The 24,206-nt window shown below is 38.9% G+C and overlaps 1 protein-coding gene across 1 annotated transcript in view; it reads right to left on the reverse strand.

The window, feature by feature from the left end:
- The window catches only part of LOC126335571 (ATP-binding cassette sub-family C member 4-like), a 309,710-nt gene that overhangs the window by 88,791 nt on the left and 196,713 nt on the right, over positions 1–24,206 (reverse strand). Inside the window, exons 11-14 of the mRNA XM_049999000.1 lie at positions 23,848–24,134; positions 20,771–20,954; positions 15,841–15,996; positions 993–1,192 (exon numbers count right to left, since the gene is read on the reverse strand). Of these exons, the coding sequence (XP_049854957.1) occupies positions 993–1,192; positions 15,841–15,996; positions 20,771–20,954; positions 23,848–24,134 (827 nt within the window). The remainder of the gene's footprint in view (positions 1–992; positions 1,193–15,840; positions 15,997–20,770; positions 20,955–23,847; positions 24,135–24,206) is intronic.

A 24,206-nucleotide genomic window follows, 5' to 3' on the forward strand; every position in this document is an offset into this window, starting at 1 on the left:
ACGACTGTGGGGAACTGTATCGAATGCCTTGCGGAAGCCAAGAAACACAGCATCTACCTGGGAACTCGTGTCTATGGCCCTCTGAGTCTTGTGGACGAATAGCGCGAGCTGGGTTTCATACAACTGTCTTTTTCTAAACCCATGCTGATTCCTACAGAGTAGATTTCTAGTCTCCAGAAAAGTCACTATACTCTAACATAATACGTGTTCCAAAATTCTACAACTGATTGACGTTAGAGATATAGGTCTATAGTTCTGCACATCTGTTCAACATCGCTTCTTGAAAACAGGGATTGACCTGTGCTCTTTTCTAATCCTTTGGAACGCTACGCTCTTCTAGAGACCTACGGTACACTGCTGCAAGAAGGGGGCCAAGTTCCTTCGCGTACTCTGAGTAAAATCGAACTGGTATCCCATCAGGTCCAGTGGCCTTTCCTCTTTTGAGCGATTTTAATTGTTTCTCTATCCCTCTGTCATCTATTTCGATATCTACCATTTTGTCATCTGTGTGACAATCTAGAGAAGGAACTACAGTGCAGTCTTCCTCTGTGAAACAGCTTTGGAAAAAGACATTTAGTATTTCGGCCTTTAGTCAAGTTAGTTAGTTGAGAGAAAGATTGAAGATTCATGATGGCTGTATGACAAGTAATAATAATAATGACTGTACACAGACCTCTGTTGTAACAGCCTGCAGTTGGCTGTTATTTTTGATAAATATCTGTGTACTCTATAAATAATAAGAAAACATAACAAGATAAGCAAGTATAACTGAGGAAGCAGCAGATATTGAGAAGTATCAGTTTCAGTACTGATTTTGCTATAGGCTTTTTAAAAGTTAGGCTAAGTAACCACAAATAGTTTAAAGCAGTTTAACTACACTTAATTATTAATGCAGTTTGTGTGGAAATGATGGCTGACTGGATCAGTAATTTCTAGTATTCAATCTGCTTGCAGCCATTTACTCATTGAAACTTTATGTCAAACAGAATTACCAATAAGTTATCCAATAATCTGAGCCACTTGATGCTATTTGGCCTAATATAAGAAATAGGGCCATTGTGGATATTAATAAATAACTTGAGCCAGCTGTAAAATAATCCCTGTAAAGAGTATTTTTAAGTTTTCCTTTGGCAATCATTTCTGTATTTTCATTTGATTCTTCTGCCCCAATTTCATCATCAGGAGATACGCTCTGCAAAAAAAAAATGAAAAAGGAAGAAAGAAGTACCAGTATTAGCAAATGAAATAAAATGTAAATAAACCCTGAATCTACTGATGACAATATATGACACCCTTTTTGATGAATGCAGATTGTTTATAGAATACAAACAAAAGACAAATCCAATGACAGTTTTGGGCTTCTCAGGCTATGAGCAGTAACTGAGTGTGAGCCATATACAATTTTATACATCAAAATCAGTTTTACTGATGAAAAAACACAACATCTAGAGTGTATAGTATTTTAGTTACATTCAGTTGTTCTACAGAATATCACTGAAATTAAGTTTACAATCTTTTGATATTCGAGTATAATATATGTCATTCTTACCTTCACTCTATATATTTTGTGTTATAAGCATGATGAAAACTTCAGACCTTCAAAATCAGGAAAGTTACAACCAATTTTAAGCAAACCAACTGCTCATCGGTAACATTATCATGATTAGCAATATCAGAAAATGCTTGACATCAACTGCAAGATAAAGTTCTCCTTCCAGACTTCTCCATGAACAGTAATAAAAGGTGGCATTCAACTGTATTTCTGTCCTAAACACAGCAATTCAAGAGACAATGCTCTCATCACCAGGTTTGAAAAGTTTAGCTCCTGAAGGCTCTGCAGAAGTGTTGACTTGACACTCTTGGAGCCCACAGTAGAGCAGTGGGTTGATGTTGTGTCAAATACGGCCCAGTGTAGTGCAGGCTGTGAGATGGGACAAGTGCTGACAGATGTCAACGTTTTTAATCTAAGATGAAGTTTTTATTCTACTTCATGCTATGAATGCCATAATGATTATTGTTGACAGATATTTTTAGTGTTTTAACATCATGAGCTAAATTAAACAAGCAGCTGATGAGAGTATTGTCTCTCAAAACAAGTTGCAGAGCTGTGTGTAGGACAGAAGTATGGTTCAATGCTGCCAATTACTACAGTTAAAACTTGGCAACAATCACGTTGCATCTGTAATGGATAATATTAGATTCTCCATGGACTAATGTCTCATCTATATGGTCATCTATGTTAATCCTACATGTTTGTTATTGTCATACACTCACTTTCTATTAGGTTATCATCTCAGGATTACCTTATCTCTTGGAAACCACCGAAGTACTTTCTTGAACCACAGAAAATCACCTGATCTGTCTTCATTTTCATTTCACTAATAATTACGTCTTTCACTTCAAGCTCCTCCCTGGTGCATCTCTTAGTAATTCCCTAAGCCATCCTTCCATTTTTCACTGAACAATTCTCAGTTTTAGAATGACTCTGCTTAAAGAGTCCATTTGTCCCTGCCAAAAACGAACAATGATAACACACAGTGTGTGTAAACTTTCTGTTTCAGCCACATTCTAATCTTCTTTTTGATATATATCCATGGTTTATCAAAAGAACTCCATGTCAGTTTTACCCTTTTACATATTTCTTTTCCTGTTAATTTCCTTGTCATCTTCAGTTGACTTATACAAATGCCCACGAGCTGCTTCATGATTCATTGCTAGTTCATACTATTTTCTTATTGATGTGTTGGTTAAATAAAATATAAATTATAGTATATAAAAAAGAAAGAAACTTCCACATGGGAAAAATATATTAAAAACAAAGATTCCAAGACTTACCAAGCAGGAAAGCGCCGGTAGACAGGCACAATAAAATAACACACAAACACACACACAAAATTTCTAGCTTTCGCAACCGACGGTTGCTTCTTCAGGAAAGAGGGAAGGAGAGGGAAAGACGAAACGATGTGGGTTTTAAGGGAGAGGGTAAGGAGTCATTCCAATCCCGGGAGCGGAAAGACTTACCCTAGGGGGAAAAAAGGACAGGTATACACTCGCGCACACACACACACATATCCATCCGCACATACACAAGCAGACATTTGTTGTAAATTATAGTATAATTGACTTTCAAGCCTACGGCCAAACTTCTATTAATAATAAGTCCTGCCATTCCAATGAAAGTTTAGATTGACTAGAAGCAATATTACATGCCAGCAGCAAAGTGAAAGTAATTCAGAGATGCTGAATTGAAACGTAATTCTCCTTTCTTTTCCCAGTCTAAGAATCTGAAAATTTGATCGAGGAATTGAAATGTAGCAATGTGGGATGGTTCCACTTGCTATAGCATTATACCCCATATACTTTTTTTTCTTTCCTACTCTTTGTTGCATATATAGTACAAGGCCTGTTCAACAAAGTTTACTGTCATATGTTCTCGCACTAATTTAATCTTGTGATATTCTATTAGCTTAATGTGTAACAAACACACATACTAATTTCATTGTTGGCATGCCTGTGAGAGGCAAGCAGGCTGAGCTACGTTCTGTCTCACATACTGCAACAATGGAGGTTATGGGCAATGAACAACATGTGGCTTTGATATTCTGCTTTTGTTTAAACAAATCTTCAGCTGAAACCTATGCAATGTTACAGGAGGCCTGCGGAGAGTCTGTTCATCCCTACAGTGCAGCTTGAAGATGCTTTGAATTGCATTAAAGGTGACAAACAGTTTCAAAAAATGTGCACCCAATACTTCTCTTACAGTAGAGGACTTTAACACTTCTGCTGTCCTTGTGAGAGAAGAACAATGAATAATCTGGCAAACACATTCTAAAATACTGAAAATTTAATTTGGTGCTAGACACATGTCAATGGCAGAAAATTTACTAATGAGAGAAACTTGTGCATGGCGGGTTCCAAAACTGTTGATTCCCAAACAACAGGACATTCATGTGCAGGTCTTCATGCAGTTGAAATTGATGTCAGAAGAAGATTCATAGTTTCTTTCAAAGGCAATCACTGCTGATGAAACTTGGCTGTATCATTTTGATCCTGTGAGCAAACAGCAAAACTCGGTCGGGAAATCTCCTTCAACATCAACCCCCAAAAAAGAAAAAAGAGCTTGTTTCTGATGAGAAAGTTATGGTCCTCTCATTTTTTGATGTTCATGAAATGGTTTATCTGAATGTTCTACCAACACACACATCAGTAAATGGACAACACTACAGGGATGTCCTAAAAAGTTTGCGAGTCCATGTCAGGCGCAAAAGATCACAAACCCACTAAGCAGGACGGATGCTACACCATGATAATGCACAGCCACTTATTGCAAATGTTGTTACTGAATATCTTGCAGAAGTCAATGTGAAGTGCATCCCTCACACTCTCTATACTCTTCTATCAACCCTATCTGGTACAGATCCCACACTGCTGAGCAATATTCAAGCACTGGGTGAACAAGCATACTGTAACCTACTTCCTTTGTTTTCAGATTGCATTTCCTTAGGATTCTTCCAATGAATCTCAGTCTGGCATCTACTTTACCAACGATTAACTTTATATGATCATTCCATTTTAAATCACTCCTAATGCGTACTCCCAGATAATTTATGGAATTAACTGCTTCCAGTTGCTGACCTGCTATTTTGTAGCTAAATGATAAGGGATCTATCTTTCTATGTATTCGCATCACATTACACTTGTCTACATTGAGATTCAGTTGCCATTCCCTGCACCATGCATCAATTCGCTGCAGATCCTCCTGCATTTCAGTACAATTTTCCATTGTTACAACCTCTTGATACACCACAGCATCATCTGCAAAAAGCCTCAGTGAACTTCCGATGTCATCCACAAGGTCATTTATGTATATTGTGAATAACAACGGTCCTACAACACTCCCCTGCGGCACACCTGAAATCACTCTTACTTCGGAAGACTTCTCTCCATTGAGAATGACATGCTGCGTTCTGTTATCTAGGAACTCTTCAACCCAATCACACAATTGGTCTGATAGTCCATATGCTCTTACTTTGTTCATTAAATGACTGTGGGGAACTGTATCAAATGCCTTACGGAAGTCAAGAAACACAGCATCTACCTGTGAACCCGTGTCTAAAGCCCAATGAGTCTCGTGGACGAATAGCGCGAGCTGGGTTTCACACGACCGTCTTTTTCGAAACACATGCTGATTCTTACAGAGTAGATTTCTAGTCTTCAGAAAAGTCATTATACTCGAACATAATACGTGTTCCAAAATTCTACGTTAGAGATATAGGTCTATAGTTCTGCACATCTGTTCGACGTCCCTTCTTGAAAACGGGGATGACCTGTGCCCTTTTCCAATGCTCTGGAACGCTTCGCTCTTCTAGAGACCTACGGTACACCACTGCAAGAAGGGGGGCAAGTTACTTCGCGTACTCTGTGTTAAATCGAACTGGTATCCCATCAGGTCCAGCGGCCTTTCCTCTTTTGAGCAATTTTAATTGTTTCTCTATTCGTCTTTCATCTAATTCGATATCTACCAACTTGTCATCTGTACAACAATATAGAGTAGGAACTACAGTGCAGTCTCTCTCTGTGAAACAGCTTTGGAAAGACATTTAGTATTTCGGCCTTTAGCCTGTCATCCTCTGTTTCAGTACCATTTTGGTCACAGAGTGTCTGGACATTTTGTTTTGATCCACCTACTGTTTTGACATAAGACCAAAATTTCTTAGGATTTTCTGCGAAGTCAGTACATAGAACTTTACTTTCGAAATCAGTGAACACCTTTCGCATAGCCCTCCTCACACTACATTTTCCTTCGCGTAATTTTTGTTTGTCTGCAAGGCTTTGGCTATGTTTATGTTTGCTGTGAAGTTCCCTTTGCTTCCACAGCAGTTTTCTAACTCGGTTGTTGTACCACAGTGGCTCTTTTCCATCTCTTATGATCCTGCTTGGCACATACTCATCTAACGCATATTGTATGATGGTTTTGAACTTTGTCCTATCTGTACTTGAGACACAACTTTTGTGTTGAGCCGTCAGGTACTCTTAAATCTGCTTTTTGTCAGTTTTGCTAAACAGAAAAATGATTAAACATCTGTTGCAAATAAATAAATAAAAGTAAGGACCAATCACACAATGGAAAATCCGGGATGGAAAGTAACACTATTATGAAAAGGATAGTTGCTACTTACCACATAGCAGAGATGCTGAGTCAGAGATAGGCACAACAAAAAGACTGTTACAAAATAAGCTTTCGGCCAAGAAGGGCTTTGTCAAAAATAAACCAGCTGCCAGAGACTGTGGTCGTGTGTGTGTGTGTGTGTGTGTGTGTGTGTGTGTGTGTGTGTGTGTGTGTGTGTCTATTTTTGACAAAGGCCTTGTTGGCCAAAAGCTTATTTGTGACAGTCTTTTTGTTGTGCCTACCTGTGACTCAGCATCTCTGCACTATATGGTGAGTAGTAAATCTCCTTTTCCTAATATTGCTAAAAGAAAGCACCATGTTTTATTAGAAAGCTCTCAGGCATACACAGATGAGCCCAAACGTTATGGTCATATACTTATAGCTTGTTGGCCCACCTTTGCAATCCAGTATAAAAGCAGTTCTGAATGGCAAGGATTGAACAAGCCCTTATTGAGAAATCTCATTTTCTTCATTCTAAAGAACATTTTTTTTTTTTGTCATCAGTCTACTGACTGGTTTGATGCGGCCCACCACGAATTCCTTTCCTTTGCTAATCTCTTCATCTCAGAGTAGCACTTGCAACCTACATCCTCAATTATTTGCTTGACGTATTCCAATCTCTGTCTTCCTCTACAGTTTTTGCCCTCTACAGCTCCCTCTATTACCATGGAAGTCATTCCCTCATGTCTTAGCAGATGTCCTATCATCCTGTCCCTTCTCCTTATCAGTGTTTTCCACATATTCCTTTCCTCTCTGATTCTGCATAGAACCTCCTCATTCTTTACCTTATCAGTCCACCTAATTTTCAACATTCGTCTATAGCACCACATCTCAAATGCTTCGATTCTCTTCTGTTCCGGTTTTCCCACAGTCCATGTATCACTACCATACAATGCTGTACTCAAGACGTACATCCTCAGAAATTTCTTCCTCAAATTAAGGCCGGTATTTGATATTAGTAGACTTCTCTTGGCCAGAAATGCCTTTTTTGCCATAGCGAGTCTGCTTTTGATGTCCTCCTTGCTCCGTCCGTCATTGGTTATTTTACTGCCTAGGCAGCAGACTTCCTTAACTTCATTGACTTAGTGACCATCAATCCTGATGTTAAGTTTCTCGCTGTTCTCATTTCTACTACTTCTCATTACCTTCGTCTTTCTCCGATTTACTCTCAAACCATACTGTGTACTCATTAGACTGTTCATTCCGTTCAGCAGATTATTTAATTCTTCTTCACTTTCACTCAGGATAGCAATGTCATCAGCGAATCGTATCATTGATATCCTATCACCTTGTATTTTAATTCCACTCCTGAACCTTTCTTTTATTTCCATCATTGCTTCCTCGATGTACAGATTGAAGAGTAGGGGCGAAAGGCTACAGCCTTTTCTTACTCCCTTCTTAATACGAGCACTTCGTTCTTGATCGTCCACTCTTATTACTCCCTCTTGGTTGTTGTACATATTGTATATGACCCATCTCTCCCTATAGCGTACCTCTACTTTTTTCAGAATCTTAAACAGCTTGCACCATTTTATATTGTCGAACACTTTTTCCAGGTCGACAAATCCTATGAACGTGTCTTGATTTTTCTTTAGCCTTGCTTCCATTATTAGCCGTAACATCAGAATTGCCTCTCTCGTGCCTTTACTTTTCCTAAAGCCAAACTGATTGTCACCTAGCGCATTCTCAATTTTCTTTTCCATTCTTCTGTATATTATTCTTGTAAGCAGCTTTGATGCATGAGCTGAGCTGTTAAGCTGATTGTGCAATAATTCTCACACTTGTCAGCTCTTGCCGTCTTCGGAATTGTGTGGATGATGCTTTTCCAAAGTCAGATGGTATGTCGCCAGACTCATATATTCTACACACCAACGTGAATAGTCGTTTTGTTGCCACTTCCCCTAATGATTTTAGAAATTCTGATGGAATGTTATCTATCCCTTCTGCCTTATTTGACTGTAAGTCCTCCAAAGCTCTTTTAAATTCCGATTCTAATACTGGATCCCCTATCTCTTCTAAATCGATTCCTGTTTCTTCTTCTATCACATCAGACAAATCTTCACCCTCATAGAGGCTTTCAATGTATTCTTTCCACCTATCTGCTCTCTCCTCTGCATTTAACAGTGGAATTCCCGTTGCACTCTCAATGTTACCACCGTTGCTTTTAATGTCACCAAAGGTTGTTTTGACTTTCCTGTATGCTGAGTCTGTCCTTCCGACAATCATATCTTTTTCGATGTCTTCACATTTTTCCTGCAGCCATTTCGTCTTAGCTTCCCTGCACTTCCTATTTATTTCATTCCTCACCGACTTGTATTTCTGTATTCCTGATTTTCCCAGAACATGTTTGTACTTCCTCCTTTCATCAATCAACTGAAGTATTTCTTCTGTTACCCATGGTTTCTTCGCAGCTACCTTCTTTGTACCTATGTTTTCCTTCCCAACTCCTGTGATGGCCCTTTTTAGAGATGTCCATTCCTCTTCAACTGTGTTGCCTACTGCGCTATTCCTTATTGCTCTATCTATAGCATTAGAGAACTTCAAACGTATCTCGTCATTCCTTAGAACTTCCGTATCCCACTTCTTAGCGTATTGATTCTTCCTGACTAATGTCTTGAACTTCAGCCTACTCTTCATCACTACTATCTGAGTCTATATCTGCTCCTGGGTATGCCTTACAATCCAGTATCTGATTTTGGAATCTCTGTCTGACCATGATGTAATCTAATTGAAATCTTCCCGTATCTCCCGGCCTTTTCCAAGTATACCTCCTGCTCTTGTGATTCTTGAACAGGGTATTCGCTATTACTAGCTGAAACTTGTTACAGAACTCAATTAGTCTTTCTCCTCTTTCATTCCTTGTCCCAAGCTCATATTCTCCTGTAACCTTTTCTTCTACCTCTTCCCCTACAACTGCATTCCTGCACCCATGACTATTAGATTTTCGTCCCCCTTTACATACTGCATTACCCTTTCAATATCCTCATACACTTTCTCTATCTGTTCATCTTCAGCTTGCGACGTCAGCATGTATACCTGAACTATCGTTGTCGGTGTTGGTCTGCTGTCGATTCTGATTAGAACAACTCGGTCACTGAACTGTTCACAGTAACACACCCTCTGCCCTACCTTCCTATTCATAACGAATCCTACACCTGTTATACCATTTTCTGCTGCTGAAGATATTACCCGCTACTCATCTGACCAGAAATCCTCGTCTTCCTTCCACTTCACTTCACTGATCCCTACTATATCTAGATTGAGCCTTTGCATTTCCCTTTTCAGATTTTCTAGTTTCCCTACCACGTTCAAGCTTCTGACATTCCACGCCTCGACTCGTAGAACATTACCCTTTCGTTGATTATTCAATTTTTTTCTCATGGTAACCTCCCCCTTGGCAGTCCCCTCCCGGAGATCCGAATGGGGGACTATTCCGGAATCTTTTGCCAATGGAGAGATTATCATGACACTTCTTCTACAGGCCACATGTCCTGTGGATACATGTTACGTGTCTTTAATGCAGTGGTTTCCATTGCCTTCTGCATCCTCATGTCATTGATCATTGCTGATTCTTCCGCCTTTAGGGGCAATTTCCCACCCCTAGGACAAGAGAGTGCCCTGAACCTCTATCCGCTCCTCCGCCCTCTTTGACAAGGCAGTTGGCAGAATGAGGCTGACTTCTTATGCCGGAAGTCTTCGGCCGCCAATGCTGATTATTTATCAAAATTTAGGCAGTGGCGGGGATCGAACCCAAGACCGAAGACGTTTTGATTACGAATCAAAGACGCTACCCCTAGAACAGGGGTATGTAAGAACATCTTAGCTTTTCTAAAAACTATGTGACTAAAATGTTATCTTTAGTAATCATTGCTGGTTTCTGGAATGTTCAAATTTTACAATATAATCCTTTCTGAAAATCCAGTGTCAAAGTACTGTAGCACCAATTTTTCTGTTCCAAGAAATACATAATTTTAATGGAACATCACATTAGTTAATAAAATAATTCATGTAGAAAACATGAGTTTCCAGAAAATCTTTGGCACGCTTTTCTACATCTGGTGGATGAACAAGCACACTCAAAATTTCATTAATACAATAGAATCTATTTTTTACGCAATATGAAGAATATCCAACTTATTGTTAAACAAATTGGAATAACTGTCTGATGTAATCTTGTATATGTATTGACTAATATTCCTGTCTTTTAAGTTACTACTGAAAATGTAATAACTCCATACTTAATCAATTTGTAAAAATAGTCTTATGTGCACCTTGAAATATGTGCTGTGGATGAAGTTGCAGTCAGTCCCAGTGTCACAGTCACTGAGTTGTATTCAGTCAGTCTTGGATACACTTTCATTGTGTACAGACACTATTTTTGTTGTGAAAATGGCTTTATGTAACACCATAAACTGCTGTTTTATTTAATCTGTATTGTGCAAGTAGTTTCTATCAAAGTCCATTGTGCACTTTATGAAAACAAGGAAGTGAAAAGCATGTTTGGAAAATGCAGCCAAAATAAAAAAAAAAAGTTGTTCTCAGCTGTAGTTACGAGAGTAGGACTAAAAATAATGTGTTCGTTAATGTTAACACAAATCATGTATACATATCTTGTAAACTGACTTGAGCCGCATCATTCCCATAGAAGAACCGATGTTCAGATGGTCTGTGGGACACGTGACAAACTGACTGATTACATGTCACCGTCCTCGTATCAGTCAACCAGCTCACATGACTGGTATTAACTTTGTAACAAGGCATCACAACATTTTTCAATATATTTTTGTGTTTTAGTTCATGCTTTTCTATCACAATTGAGTTCGGTTCTTCAGCACAATGTAAAAGAAATTCTAGCTCTTCCATGACATTGAAATATCTGCCTTTATCTGCTTTACATGAAATAATTTTCAATTTTATTTAATATATGCTTTTCATATCTCAAATGCGTGTAGCTGATGTCAGTGGATTGCTTTGTCAGTATTACAACATTCTTTGTATTGTGTACATATTTCACTACTCGTTTGTCGACCGTAATATTTATTGAAACAGTTACACTGCATTTTATATATGTCAACAAAAATCTGTAAATATTTTTGCTTGTATTTTTACTACAGTTTTCAAACATCCTTTTCACCTGAAATTTTCCTGTATCCAGGACCTGTGTATGATGGTTGCTTGACAATGGCATTTGAGTGAATTCAGATACACATAAGGAATAAAGTAAATAGCTGTTTCTGGTGTTACGTAATGTCATTTCTACAACTTATCAAAACTGTGAAACACAACTGGCAATGAAAAATACTATGTTACACAGTCTGCATGCAACATTCCAAGAGTAAAGTTACTGTGTCAGTTAGCCTCGACAGTCGCTGTCCATCAGTATATGAGGTCTGCCTGGTCTTTGTAGTCGTTCCTCTGCATTTCTACTTCACAGTCTCATCATCAGCTGTCCACTCAGTGAGTTTTATGAGTGCTGAAATGTCCCCGATGTGTTTGTTACTCGGGTGACATTCGAAGTCACCGAGCTCTCCTGACTGGCCCACTCTGAAATTCTCCTGTTACTGCTTCTCTACTGACAACATAGTACTCCCCAGCTGCTTTCATACTGGTGGGTTCATCTCTTTTGACAACCTGTGGTCAATTCTGCACTACATAGGGTTGTCTGGATATTTTTGGCCTGATAGTGTGCACACTCATATTACTGTGGTGGGTCATGGCTTCATAATTTATTCACCATGCAGGTTACCCTAGTTTACCACCACTTCCGTTTTCTTGTTCATTATTACATGCACTCCAACATTAACTCAATTTGTTAATGTACTGATAACCCTGTATTAACCTAAACAGAAATGATCTTCTGTCTGCCCATCACTAATTTCCAATATACACTATATGGTCGAAAGTATCTGGACACCTGGCTGAAAATAACTTACAAGTTCTTTGGTGCCCTCCATCAGTAATGCTGGAATTCAATACAGTGTTGGCTCACCCTTAGCCTCGACGACAGCTTTTCCACTCTCACAGGCATATATTCAATCCGGTGCTGGAACATTTCTTGGGGAATGACAGCTCATTTCTTCACAGAGTGCTGCAATGAGGAGAGGTATTGACGTTGGTTGGTGAGGCCTGGCATGAAGTAGGTGTTCCAATACATCCCAAAAGTGTTCTACAGGATTCAGGTGAGGACTCTGTGCAGGCCATTCCATTACAGTGATGTTATTGTCGTGTAACCACTCCACCACAGGCCGTGCTTCATGAACAGGTGTTCAATCGTATTGAAAGATGCAATCACCATTCCCGATTTGCTCTTCAACAGTGGGAAGCAAGAAGGTGCTTAAAACCTCAATATAGGCCTGTGCTATGACAGTGCCATGCAAAACAACAAGGGGTGCAGGCCCCCTCCATGAAAAACACGACCACTCCATAACACCACCAACACCACCTCCGTATTTTAATGTTGGCCCTACACACACTGGCAGAGGACGTTCACCAGGCTTTTTCCATACCCACACCTTGCCAATGGATCACCACATTGTTACTGTGATTAACTGCTCCACATAATGTTTTTGCACTGTCAATCGTCCAATGTTTACACTCCTTACAACAAGCAAGGCGTAGTTTGACATTTACCGGCGTGATGTGTGGCATATGAGCAGCCGCTTGACCATGAAATCCAAGTTTTCTCACCTCCCACCTAACTGTCATAGTACTTGGAGTGGATCCTGATGCAGTTTGGAATTCCTATAAGATGGTCTGGATAGATGTCTCCTTATTACACATTATGACCCTCTTCAACTGTCTGCGGTTCTGTTAGTCAACAGATGAGGTCGGCCTGTACGCTTTTGTGTTGTACGTGTCCCTTCATGTTTCCACTTCACTATCACATCTTCACTATCACATCAGAAACAGTGGACCTATGGATGTTTAGGAGTGTGGAAATCTCGCCTACAGATGTATGAAACAAATGTCACCCAATCACCTGAGCACGTTAGAAGTCCATAGAGTTCTGCAGAGTGCCCAATTCTGCTCTCTCACGATGTCTAATGACTACTGAGGTCGCTGATATGGAGTACCTGGCAGCACAATGCACCTAATAAGAAAAATGTATGTTTTTGGGGGAGTGCGCATACTTTTGTTCACATAGTGTATCTACCTTCAGTCTATCCATTTATCTTTTCACGATCTGTAACCTACCTATAGATTAAGAGATTTAAAATTCCAGTAATTTACTTATTGTTTGAGTTTTAATCCAACTTGGATGCTTCAAGTCTTGTTATATACATTTTCTCTCAAAATAATATATTCAAGAAAAACATTACAGTCAGGCAAATTCTATAGTTATTTCTAGTATTATACCTAAAATTTTCCACTGAAGGATAAGTATTTAATTATTTTAATAATCTGTAGTTCTGAATTCAGGCTGACTGGATAAAAAAGGCAAAAGTCGGGCATCAGGCAAGGAACGACTTTATTACTCACATGATTCACTTTAGAATATGTACACCATCAGATATCTACAAAAATCAAATAATACAAAAAAATTTATAAACACAGTAATGGACAGCTATAGAACTCCACTTGACTGAAAACACTTGGCACACAGTGCTGCAGCCACCCAGGTGCAGTTGCTGCACACAGGTATGGTGTTCCACGTTGTAAGGGAGACGAACACTTGCAGATGGCAGGCAAAGTTCTGCAAAGTGCAAGAAGACATTTTTGCCACCAAATGGCACTACAAAATGTACAGTACACCGAGGTGCATTGACTGACGTTATTATACCATGTGTCTGATGCCTGTGAACAAACTTATTTGAATTGACAGAAAAACATATTTTCTTTAAACAAATAGTGAAAATATTATGAAAAGGATAGATCACTACTCTCCATTAAAATGCCATATCAACAGCAATCATGCTTGGGTAGGTGTAGTACAGTTTGTGCTAAGTGATTTCAATCAAGCACAGTTCTATAGCTTTCTGTCAATGTGTTTTATAAAAATTTTTGTATCTGATTTTTTTGTAGATACTTAATGGATAAATTCTGAAATGCGTCAATGAGAAATAAAGTCATTCCTTGCCTGATGTCTGACTTTTTCCTTTGTCACCCATTCAGTCTGAATGATTACTGATTATTATAATAATGGTCACCAGCCTCCTCATGACTTTATGTCACATTTATATTATTTAATTATTGTCTCACTTCACCATTCTGTTGTCATTTTGTAGTAAAATTTGCTTATTTTTTATTAATTGTATGATTCTCTATATTGTCTTCTACTTCTTTATCAGAATGTGAACTTTTTGGTGGATAAGCTTGAATTATTACAATGGAAAATATTTTATTATTATTCACATTTGTGCCCAACTGGACCACATGATCTACAACAAGAGATACATTAATTTTAAATTATTATTATTATTATTAAAATAAGTCTTCCTTTATTGTCTGAGATTTCTTCAATGTCTGTATTTAATTTTTTTTATGTCTGTGTCTGAATTATTTCTCTATCTACTGTAACGAAACCATGTCCTGATTTAATTTGTGATGGGTCTGTTACTGTTGCACTTTTTATAATCTTACTTTATCCCATTTTAGCTTATTTAACTACTTTTCCAACTCCATTTACCTAACTTGTGAACTTAAGATGTGCAATATTTTGTCCATAATTAAAATGTGAAAAAGAAGTTGGATGTGTAAATTCCACACTACTGTCTATTCAACTAAACTTTATTTAGGAGAGTACAAGTGCTTATAAGTAGCTGTGTGCACCCCATAGCATAAAACACCTGTTTGAGCTCTATCAGACCATTGCTCTCAATGTTCTTTCACCTAGTACACAGTAACAAATTACATATGACAGTAGGACCTCCTACAACCCTATCCATGACAGAATAGTCTGTCAATATCAGCAGAAGAATTTGGCAAGGGATGTCAACAGAGCCAAACTTTCAGAAAGTTATACTCAGAGCAGTCTTATCCCAGGCCAGAGTGCCTCTGAATCAACACAACCACTTCACATGCTGATCACATGACAATGAAGTCCTCATATTTCCTGTCAATATTTAGAAAAAATGGTTCAAATGGCTCTGAGCACTATCGGACTCAACTTCTGAGGTCATTAGTCCCCTAGAACTTATAACTAACCTAAGGACATCACACACATCCATGCCTGAGGCAGGATTCAAACCTGCGACCATAGCTGTCTCACAGTTCCAGACTGCAGCGCCTAGAACCGCACGGCCACTTCGGCCGGCTGTCAATATTTTCAATTAGCAGTCAGGCTGTCTTTGCATGACTCGTTACCCATTCAAGTCTAATCTCAACCATTCTAGATATTGCCTTATGATGCCATCTGTAATGCCATTTGGTGAACAGTCTATGTATATTTGTTTTCCATAAAGGAATCCATCAATATGATCAGCTTATGTGCAATAATAACTGCATTAAAGAACATCTGGACTAGAAGTTTGAGGCTACCCTGGTTGTTTCCCTTAACCCTCATAATGATACAATTAAAGCTTCTACTCCCAGTCCTTAGTAGTCAGTCACTTTTTGTACCCTACCAGAAATATTACTTCCACTATAATATTTCAACAAGTTTTTTTCATTCAAAAATTTAAAAGACAACAGCATGTTTGATTAGTTCAGTAAGGAACATGTACTGTACTTACATCTACAGATACCACTGAAATTTGTGGTTTCATATTTTTATCTCTGGAGACTTGTTTTTTAGTATCGACATCTTCTTGGTTGCTTGCCAACATGTCAGAAAATGCAGTTTTATTGTTCACCAGTTCACTGAATGTTCCTTGAGCTTCAATTTTGCCCTGGAGAGTATTGCATTTGTACATTAATATTGTATCTTGTAATATTTGCATTTGTATATAATACTGTATCTTCTAAAATTGTTTTTTTATATTCTATTATATTTATTATATAATTGATGATGTAAATAAAATAGAAAGAAACTTCCACATGGGAAAAAATATATTAAAAACAAAGAATCCAAGACTTACCAAGCGGGAAAGTGCCGGTAGACAGGCACAATAAAATAACACACAAACACTCACACAAAAGCTTGAAATTTGTGTGTGTTTGTGTGTTATTTTATTGTGCCTGTCTACCGGCACTTTCCCACTTGGTAAGTCTTGGATTCTTTGTTTTTAATATATTATTATGTAATTGCATATATATAAAAAAAGATGCTGTAACTTACCAAATGAGAAAGCACTGGTAGATAGACACAATAAAAAACTCACAAACACACACACCAATTTCAAGCTTTCGCAACCCAAGGTTGCTTCATCAGGAAAGAGGGAAGGAGAGGGAAAGACAAAAGGATGTGGGTTTTAAGGGAGAGGGTAAGGAGTCATTCGAATCCCGGGAGCAGAAAGACTTACCTTAGGGGGAAAAAGGACAGGTATACACACACACACACACACACACACACACACACACACACACACATATACAGACACAGGCACACAAACGTAAATGCAAAGAGTTTGGGCAGAGATGTCAGTCGAGGCGGAAGTACAGAGGCAAAGATGTTGATGAATGACAGGCGATGTACGAGAGGCAGCAACTTGAAATTCATTAACTTATCCATGTGCTGTTGCTACCTCATTTTATTGTGCGTCTGGAAACATAAGAACTTCACAAAGAGAGCCTTACCCAATGTGAGTTCATTTTGACCTGTCCCATTATTCTCTGTGGGTGGCAAGGATGTATCTGGGCAATTTTTCATTATACAATTCTAATCATAGAACATCAAATTTTTTGAAAAGTCCTCCAATGAACCAGACAAATTGTTTATGTAGGTCATGAAGAGGAAAAGACCAAGCTCCAAACTTTGAGGGACATCACATCTAATGTTTCACCACTGACTTTTTTTTTTCTTTTAGATATCTGATTTGGTGAAGGCTGCCGGTCTTGCTTACGAGATGAAGGCAGAGCTCACCATCTGCAGCATCGTTGACAGAACCGACTGCGGACCTTTGGTGCAGAGCCGGGTGGAGGGTCTGAATCAGAGGCTCAGACGGTTTTGCGACCGTATTGGCTGCAGATTCCTTGACTTGCGCCATAGGGTGGTGGGGTTTCGGGTTCCGCTGAATAGGTCAGGAGTTCACTACACTCAGCTGGCGGCTACACGGGTAGCGGAGGCTGTGTGGCGTGGACTGGGCGGTTTTTTAGGTTAGAAGGCCTCGGGAAAGTGCGGGATGGGCTGCAATGTCAAAGGGTGCTTGGCAATTACAGGACGTGCTTGGATCAAGGAACAGTCGGAATTATAGTTGTAAATTGTTGTAGTTGCGCTGGAAAAGTCCCTGAGCTTCAAGCGCTAATAGAAAGCACAGAAGCTGATATCGTTATAGGTACAGAAAGCTGGCTAAAGCCTGAAATAAGTTCTGCAGAAATTTTTACGAAGTCTCAGACGGTGTTCAGGAAAGATAGATTAGGCAGAATTGGTGGTGGAGTGTTGGTGTCTGTCAGTAGTGGTTTATCTTGTAGTGAAGTCGAAGTAGATACTCTGTGCGAATTGGTGTGGGTGGAGGTTATACTTAACAGCCGAATTAAGTTAATAATTGGCTCCTTCTACCGACCCCCAGACTCCGATGATACAGTTGCGGAACAGTTCAGAGAAAGTTTGAGTCTCGTAACAAATAAATACCCCACTCATACGGTTATAGTTGGTGGGGACTTCAACCTACCCTCGGTATGTTGGCAAAAATACTTGTTCAAAACCAGTGGTAGGCACAAAACGTCTTCCGAGATTGTCCTAAATGCATTCTCCGAAAATTATTTAGAGCAGTTAGTCCACGAACCCACGCGAATTGTAAATGGTTGCGAAAACACACTTGACCTCTTGGCCACAAACAATCCAGAGCTGATAGAGAGCATCATGACTGATACAGGGATTAGTGATCACAAGGTCATTGTAGCTAGGCTCAATACCATTTCTTCCAAATCCATCAGAAACAAACGCAAAATAATTTTATGTAAAAAAGCGGATAAAGTACCACTAGAAGCCTTCCTAAAAGACAATTTCCATTCCTTCCGAACTGACTATGCGAATGTAGACGAGATGTGGCTCAAATTCAAAGATATAGTAGCAACAGCAATTGAGATATTCATACCTCATAAATTGGTAAGAGATGGAACGGATCCCCCGTGGTACACAAAAAAGGTCCGAACGCTGTTGCAGAGGCAACGGAAAAAGCATGCGAAGTTCAGAAGAACGCGAAATCCTGAAGATGGGCTAAAATTTACAGACGCGCGAAATTTGGCACGTACTTCGATGCGAGATGCCTTTAATAGGTTCCACAACGAAACATTGTCTCAAAATTTGGTAGAAAATCCGAAGAAATTCTGGTCGTATGTAAAGTACACAAGCGGCAAGACGCAGTCAATACCTTCGCTGCGCAGTGCCGATGGTACTGTTATCGACGACTGCGCCGCTAAAGCGGAGTTATTGAACGCAGTTTTCCGAAATTCCTTCACCAGGGAAGACGAATGGAATATTCCAGAATTTGAAACACGAACATCTGCTAGCATGAGTTTCTTAGAAGTAGATACCTTAGGGGTTGCGAAGCAACTCAAATCGCTTGATACGGGCAAGTCTTCAGGTCCAGATTGTATACCGATTAGGTTCCTTTCAGATTACGCTGATACTATAGCTCCCTACTTAGCACTCATATACAACCGCTCGCTCACCGATAGATCTGTACCTACAGATTGGAAAATTGCGCAGGTCGCACCAGTGTTCAAAAAGGGTAGTAGGAGTAATCCATTTAACTACAGACCTATATCATTGACGTCGGTTTGCAGTAGGGTTTTGGAGCATATACTGTATTCAAACATTATGAATCACCTCGAAGGGGACGATCTATTGACACGTAATCAGCATGGCTTCAGAAAACATCGCTCTTGTGCAACGCAGCTAGCTCTTTATTCGCACGAAGTAATGGCCGCTATCGACAGGGGATCTCAAGTTGATTCCGTATTTCTAGATTTCCGGAAAGCTTTTGACACCGTTCCTCACAAGCGACTTCTAATCAAGCTGCGGAGCTATGGGGTATCGTCTCAATTGTGCGACTGGATTCGTGATTTCCTGTCAGGAAGGTCGCAGTTCGTAGTAATAGACGGCAAATCATCGAGTAAAACTGAAGTGATATCAGGTGTTCCCCAGGGAAGCGTCCTGGGACCTCTACTGTTCCTGATCTATATAAATGACCTGGGTGACAATCTGAGCAGTTCTCTTAGGTTGTTCGCAGATGATGCTGTAATTTACCGTCTAGTAAGGTCATCCGAAGACCAGTATCAGCTGCAAAGCGATTTAGAAAAGATTGCTGTATGGTGTGTCAGGTGGCAGTTGACGCTAAATAACGAAAAGTGTGAGATGATCCACATGAGTTCCAAACGAAATCCGTTGGAATTCGATTACTCGATAAATAGTACAATTCTCAAGGCTGTCAATTCAACTAAGTACCTGGGTGTTAAAATTACAAACAACTTCAGTTGGAAGGACCACATAGATAATATTGTCGGGAAGGCGAGCCAAAGGTTGCGTTTCATTGGCAGGACACTTAGAAGATGCAACAAGTCCACTAAAGAGACAGCTTACACTACACTCGTTCGTCCTCTGTTAGAATATTGCTGCGCGGTGTGGGATCCTTACCAGGTGGGATTGACGGTGGACATCGAGAGGGTGCAAAGAAGGGCAGCTCGTTTTGTATTATCGCGTTATAGGGGAGAGAGTGTGGCAGATATGATACACGAGTTGGGATGGAAGTCATTACAGCATAGACGTTTTTCGTCACGGCGAGACCTTTTTACGAAATTTCAGTCACCAACTTTCTCTTCCGAATGCGAAAATATTTTGTTGAGCCCAACCTACATAGGTAGGAATGATCATCAAAATAAAATAAGAGAAATCAGAGCTCGAACAGAAAGGTTTAGGTGTTCGTTTTTCCCGCTCGCTGTTCGGGAGTGGAATAGTAGAGAGATAGTATGATTGTGGTTCGATGAACCCTCTGCCAAGCACTTAAATGTGAATTGCAGAGTAGTCATGTAGATGTAGATGTAGATGTAGATATGGTTACATGCATACAACAAGAATCCCTTAAGACAATACCAGTTAATTTCCCTAATAAAATTATAAAATCCACAAAATCAGTCCTGGACAGGATTAGAGAAAATGCCCATAGCATTTTTTTTCCTTGTTTAGTTCTACCAGAATTAAGCTTTTGACATCATATATTGCTTTCTCTCTAGGCGAGCCCTTATGAAAGTGAAACTGAGCTGTCATTAAAAGGTTAATGTCAGAAAGGCAGTTCAATATTCTGTTGTATTCTATATTCTCAAAAAAATTTGACAACGCAGCTAGGAGGGAGCTGGGTTTGTAATTAGATGTCAGTGTCCTATCTGTAATTTTATAATTGTTACTACTGAATGGTTTAGCCTTTCAGAAAAATTTGGCATGACTCATCTACTAATTACAGAGGATTATGGGTGTTAGTGTACACACATTACTAGTTTACCTGCTGATGAGGGCAACTTAAGGTCTTAAACTGATAGTATGTTAATCAGCAGAAACAATCTTACATTATTAAGAATAACAATGATGTCAGCTTCCTTCAGGTATTGCAACTGATGGGTAACTAAAACTCTTGTCTTTGTACACAAATATGAACTTATGCACTCCTCAAAAAGTTGCTTTCCAACATGTGTATCAACAGCTGATAAAGGGTCATCCAAGAGGTAAATATCAGCATTACGGTACACAGCCCTGAAACACAAAACAAACATGTAGAAAAATATATTGTACTGGAGGTTTCATATATTAATGACTTTATCTTTTTCTAAGAAACATATACAAAATAAAAGGGTTGCTCCAATATCTAGGGAACATGGAAAAGACTTGTTGTGACTAGATTAAGTCCATTAATTCTTTTCTTGCCTATTCTGTGAGAAGTCCAAATGTCAGGAAAATTGATTTGATGGAAACATGGGGTTCAATAGAGCAATCTAAAATATTAGCTACATGAGCATTTATCAAGAAAGGATTACAGCAACTTGATGCAACTTCATAAACCTCAATATTGTCAAATCTAAAGGAAAATGATGAACAAATTAGAACTACAATCAAATAAAAAAGGTACACACAAATACCAAAAAAACTCTGGATTTCATCTGGCAAAGGAAAGCAGAATCCTTGAGGAGGAAACTGAAATAATCAAGGAGTACACGGAAAAATTTTCCATGGTTCTAGTTATGAGAAACACAGCTGCACAGGAGAAACAGAAACCATCAGTCACTGACACACAAACTCACAGAAGAGCATTAACTGTAGGACAAACCTCTGTATCTACTGGCATGGCAGTGCAAGGAAGTCCACAAAAAAAAAAAATGTGAAATCGATGTTGTCTACTCATCACTGATTCTCGAAAGAGGTCTTAAAGTTTTCCATATAATTCCAAAGTGCTCAAGAACTTAGGAAATAAGATGAGCTAAGGCATTTACATTACACTGATTGTAGCAAATTGCTAAGGCATTTACATTACACTGATTGTAGCAAATTGCAGAACAGTGGAAGAACTAGGAGAAAACATTAATTACAGAGAATGCAGGAAAACCGGATAAGAAGTTCAGCTGGAACAACTTGTTTGCAAATGGCAGTAATATGGATCAGTACTAATAAAACAGATCCAGCTGAAGAAATTAATCTCAGGATAGATGACTCATTTCTGAAGTTAATACATAGCTAAAAATTGTTAGGCAGTGTGATAGACTGATAAGTGACAAGGGAATCACATACTGAAAAAATTGCTCAAAAATAAGCTCTAATACATACTACCTGACCAAAAGAATTTGGACACCTTTTAGTGGACATTAACATGGAGGGTGTCCACCCTCATCTTTATGGTAACTTCAGCACTGCTGGGAATGCTTACAATGAGGTGTCTGAATATCTGTGGAGAAATGGCAGCCTATTCTTCCTCAAGAGCCAAAACCAGAGAAGGTAGTGAGGTTAGACACTGGGGTATGGAGTGAAGTCATGGCTCTAACTCATCCCAGTGTTGTTCCATTTGGTTCAAGTCATATCTCAAGGAGTAACTTGAAACATTTAAGCCTGGGTAGAAGCATGTAGAGGAAATGTTGCTGAAGTTTAGAAATATAGTTGACCAAATACTGGAAGGTTATGTACCTAGTACAACTGTTCGTGGTGGGAAGGGCTCCCCAGTCTTTGTAAAGAAACTTCTAAAGAAACAGAGAGTACTGTATAATTATTGTAAAACCAAACTTAGGCATATAATAGATGGAAACAACTAAACTCATTTTGGGTGTATAAAACATGAAGACATCAGTAACTACCATAACATAATTTTATCCAAAGATGTTTCGTAAAACCCGAGGAAATGTTGGTCTCATGTAAATGCTGTCAGTGGCATCCGTGTAAATGTCTACCCGCCCAAAGATGACACAGAAACTGAAAATTAGGGTATCAAACAACAAGAAGAGATGCTGATCTCCATATTCCAATGTTATTTCAAAAGGAACATCAAAGAATACTGCCTCAGTTTGATTACCACACCACTGAAAGGATGAGGGATGTACGTATTAAGAGTAAGTGATGTTGAGAAACAGATGAAGTTCCTAAAGTTGAACACAGCACTAGGGCCTGATGGAAGTCTTGTAAGATTCTATTTGGAATTTTCTTCTAAACACCAGTGCCCTGAGACTGTGCTCATGTGTGTGAGATTTGTGCTTGTGTGAATGTGTGTGTGTGTGTGTGTGTGTGTGTGTGTGTGTGTGTGTGTGTGTGTGTGTGTGTGTGTTTCCTACTACAGTAGAAGGACTTATTCAAAAACTTTAATATTTTAGCAGTCTTTTTCATTGCACCTGTCTGTGACTGTGACTAGTCTATGTGGTCAGTAACAATCTATCCTGTCCTTATTGTTATTCCATGCTTAAAGAGACATACTGGGATTATTTCTGTGGTAGCTAAAAGCAGGTGTTTCCATTCAAGAATACACATTGATTTTAACGTGGATTGTGTTCCCTTATCTGTCACTCTCAAGCATAATGTATGAGATACCTTTAAAAAAAGGTTTTCTAATATATAACACTTCATTTAGCATAGATTCTTATTACATGAATTATAATGTAATATGAGCATTTTTTTGAGGAACATTGAGGTTGTCACAGTATTTTCTGGTGGCTTGTGAGGAAGAAGTATTACACTGTAGTGTACTTAGCAAAGAATGATATTCCTTTATTTTCCACATATCATTATCTATGTCTTACCTTCTTTCTACACATTTCCTGCTCTTGGAAATGTAACTTGTGGCTCTCAGAACTCAATACTCATTATTTATTTCCACTTATACCATTTTATATTTATTTATATTTTTGGTATGACTTTAGCTAGCACCTATTCTGGAACCCAAAATTATAACTACTAGCATCAGTAGCTCCTGAATGGTCACAGGGACCACTGTGTTCATTACTGTAACTGTTGCAACTTTCAGATTCAACATCAGAACTGGCAATCTGTATTAATTTCATCACTAGTATCAAAGGTACATAGATTATAAATAAACATTAATAACAAAAGTCATGTTTTAAAAATATCAGAAAGATTTGTTTATATGAAACATAAGCCACAGTTGCAAACTAACCTTGCTAGGTTGATGCGTGCTCTTTGTCCACCACTTAGTGACACACCACGTTCTCCAACAATTGTTTTGTCTCCTTGTGGAAATAGCTCAAAGTCTCTTGTAAGTGCACATGCTCGAACAACTTCCCGGTACCTTTTAGGCTCATATTCTTGTCCAAAGAGTATATTCTGTCTCACTGTGCCTACAAAGAGCCACGGATCTTGTGATGCATAAGATACATCTCCACCAACTGCCACAGTGCCTCCACTAAGTGGCAATTCTCCAAGAAGGACATGAAGCAGAGAACTCTAAATAGGAGAAAGAACTGTTATACAATTTTTATTCCAGCACTTTAAACATAATATAAATATTGGTCTTGT

This window comes from Schistocerca gregaria, chromosome 2, assembly GCF_023897955.1.
Source record: "Schistocerca gregaria isolate iqSchGreg1 chromosome 2, iqSchGreg1.2, whole genome shotgun sequence".
NCBI lineage: Eukaryota > Metazoa > Arthropoda > Insecta > Orthoptera > Acrididae > Schistocerca > Schistocerca gregaria.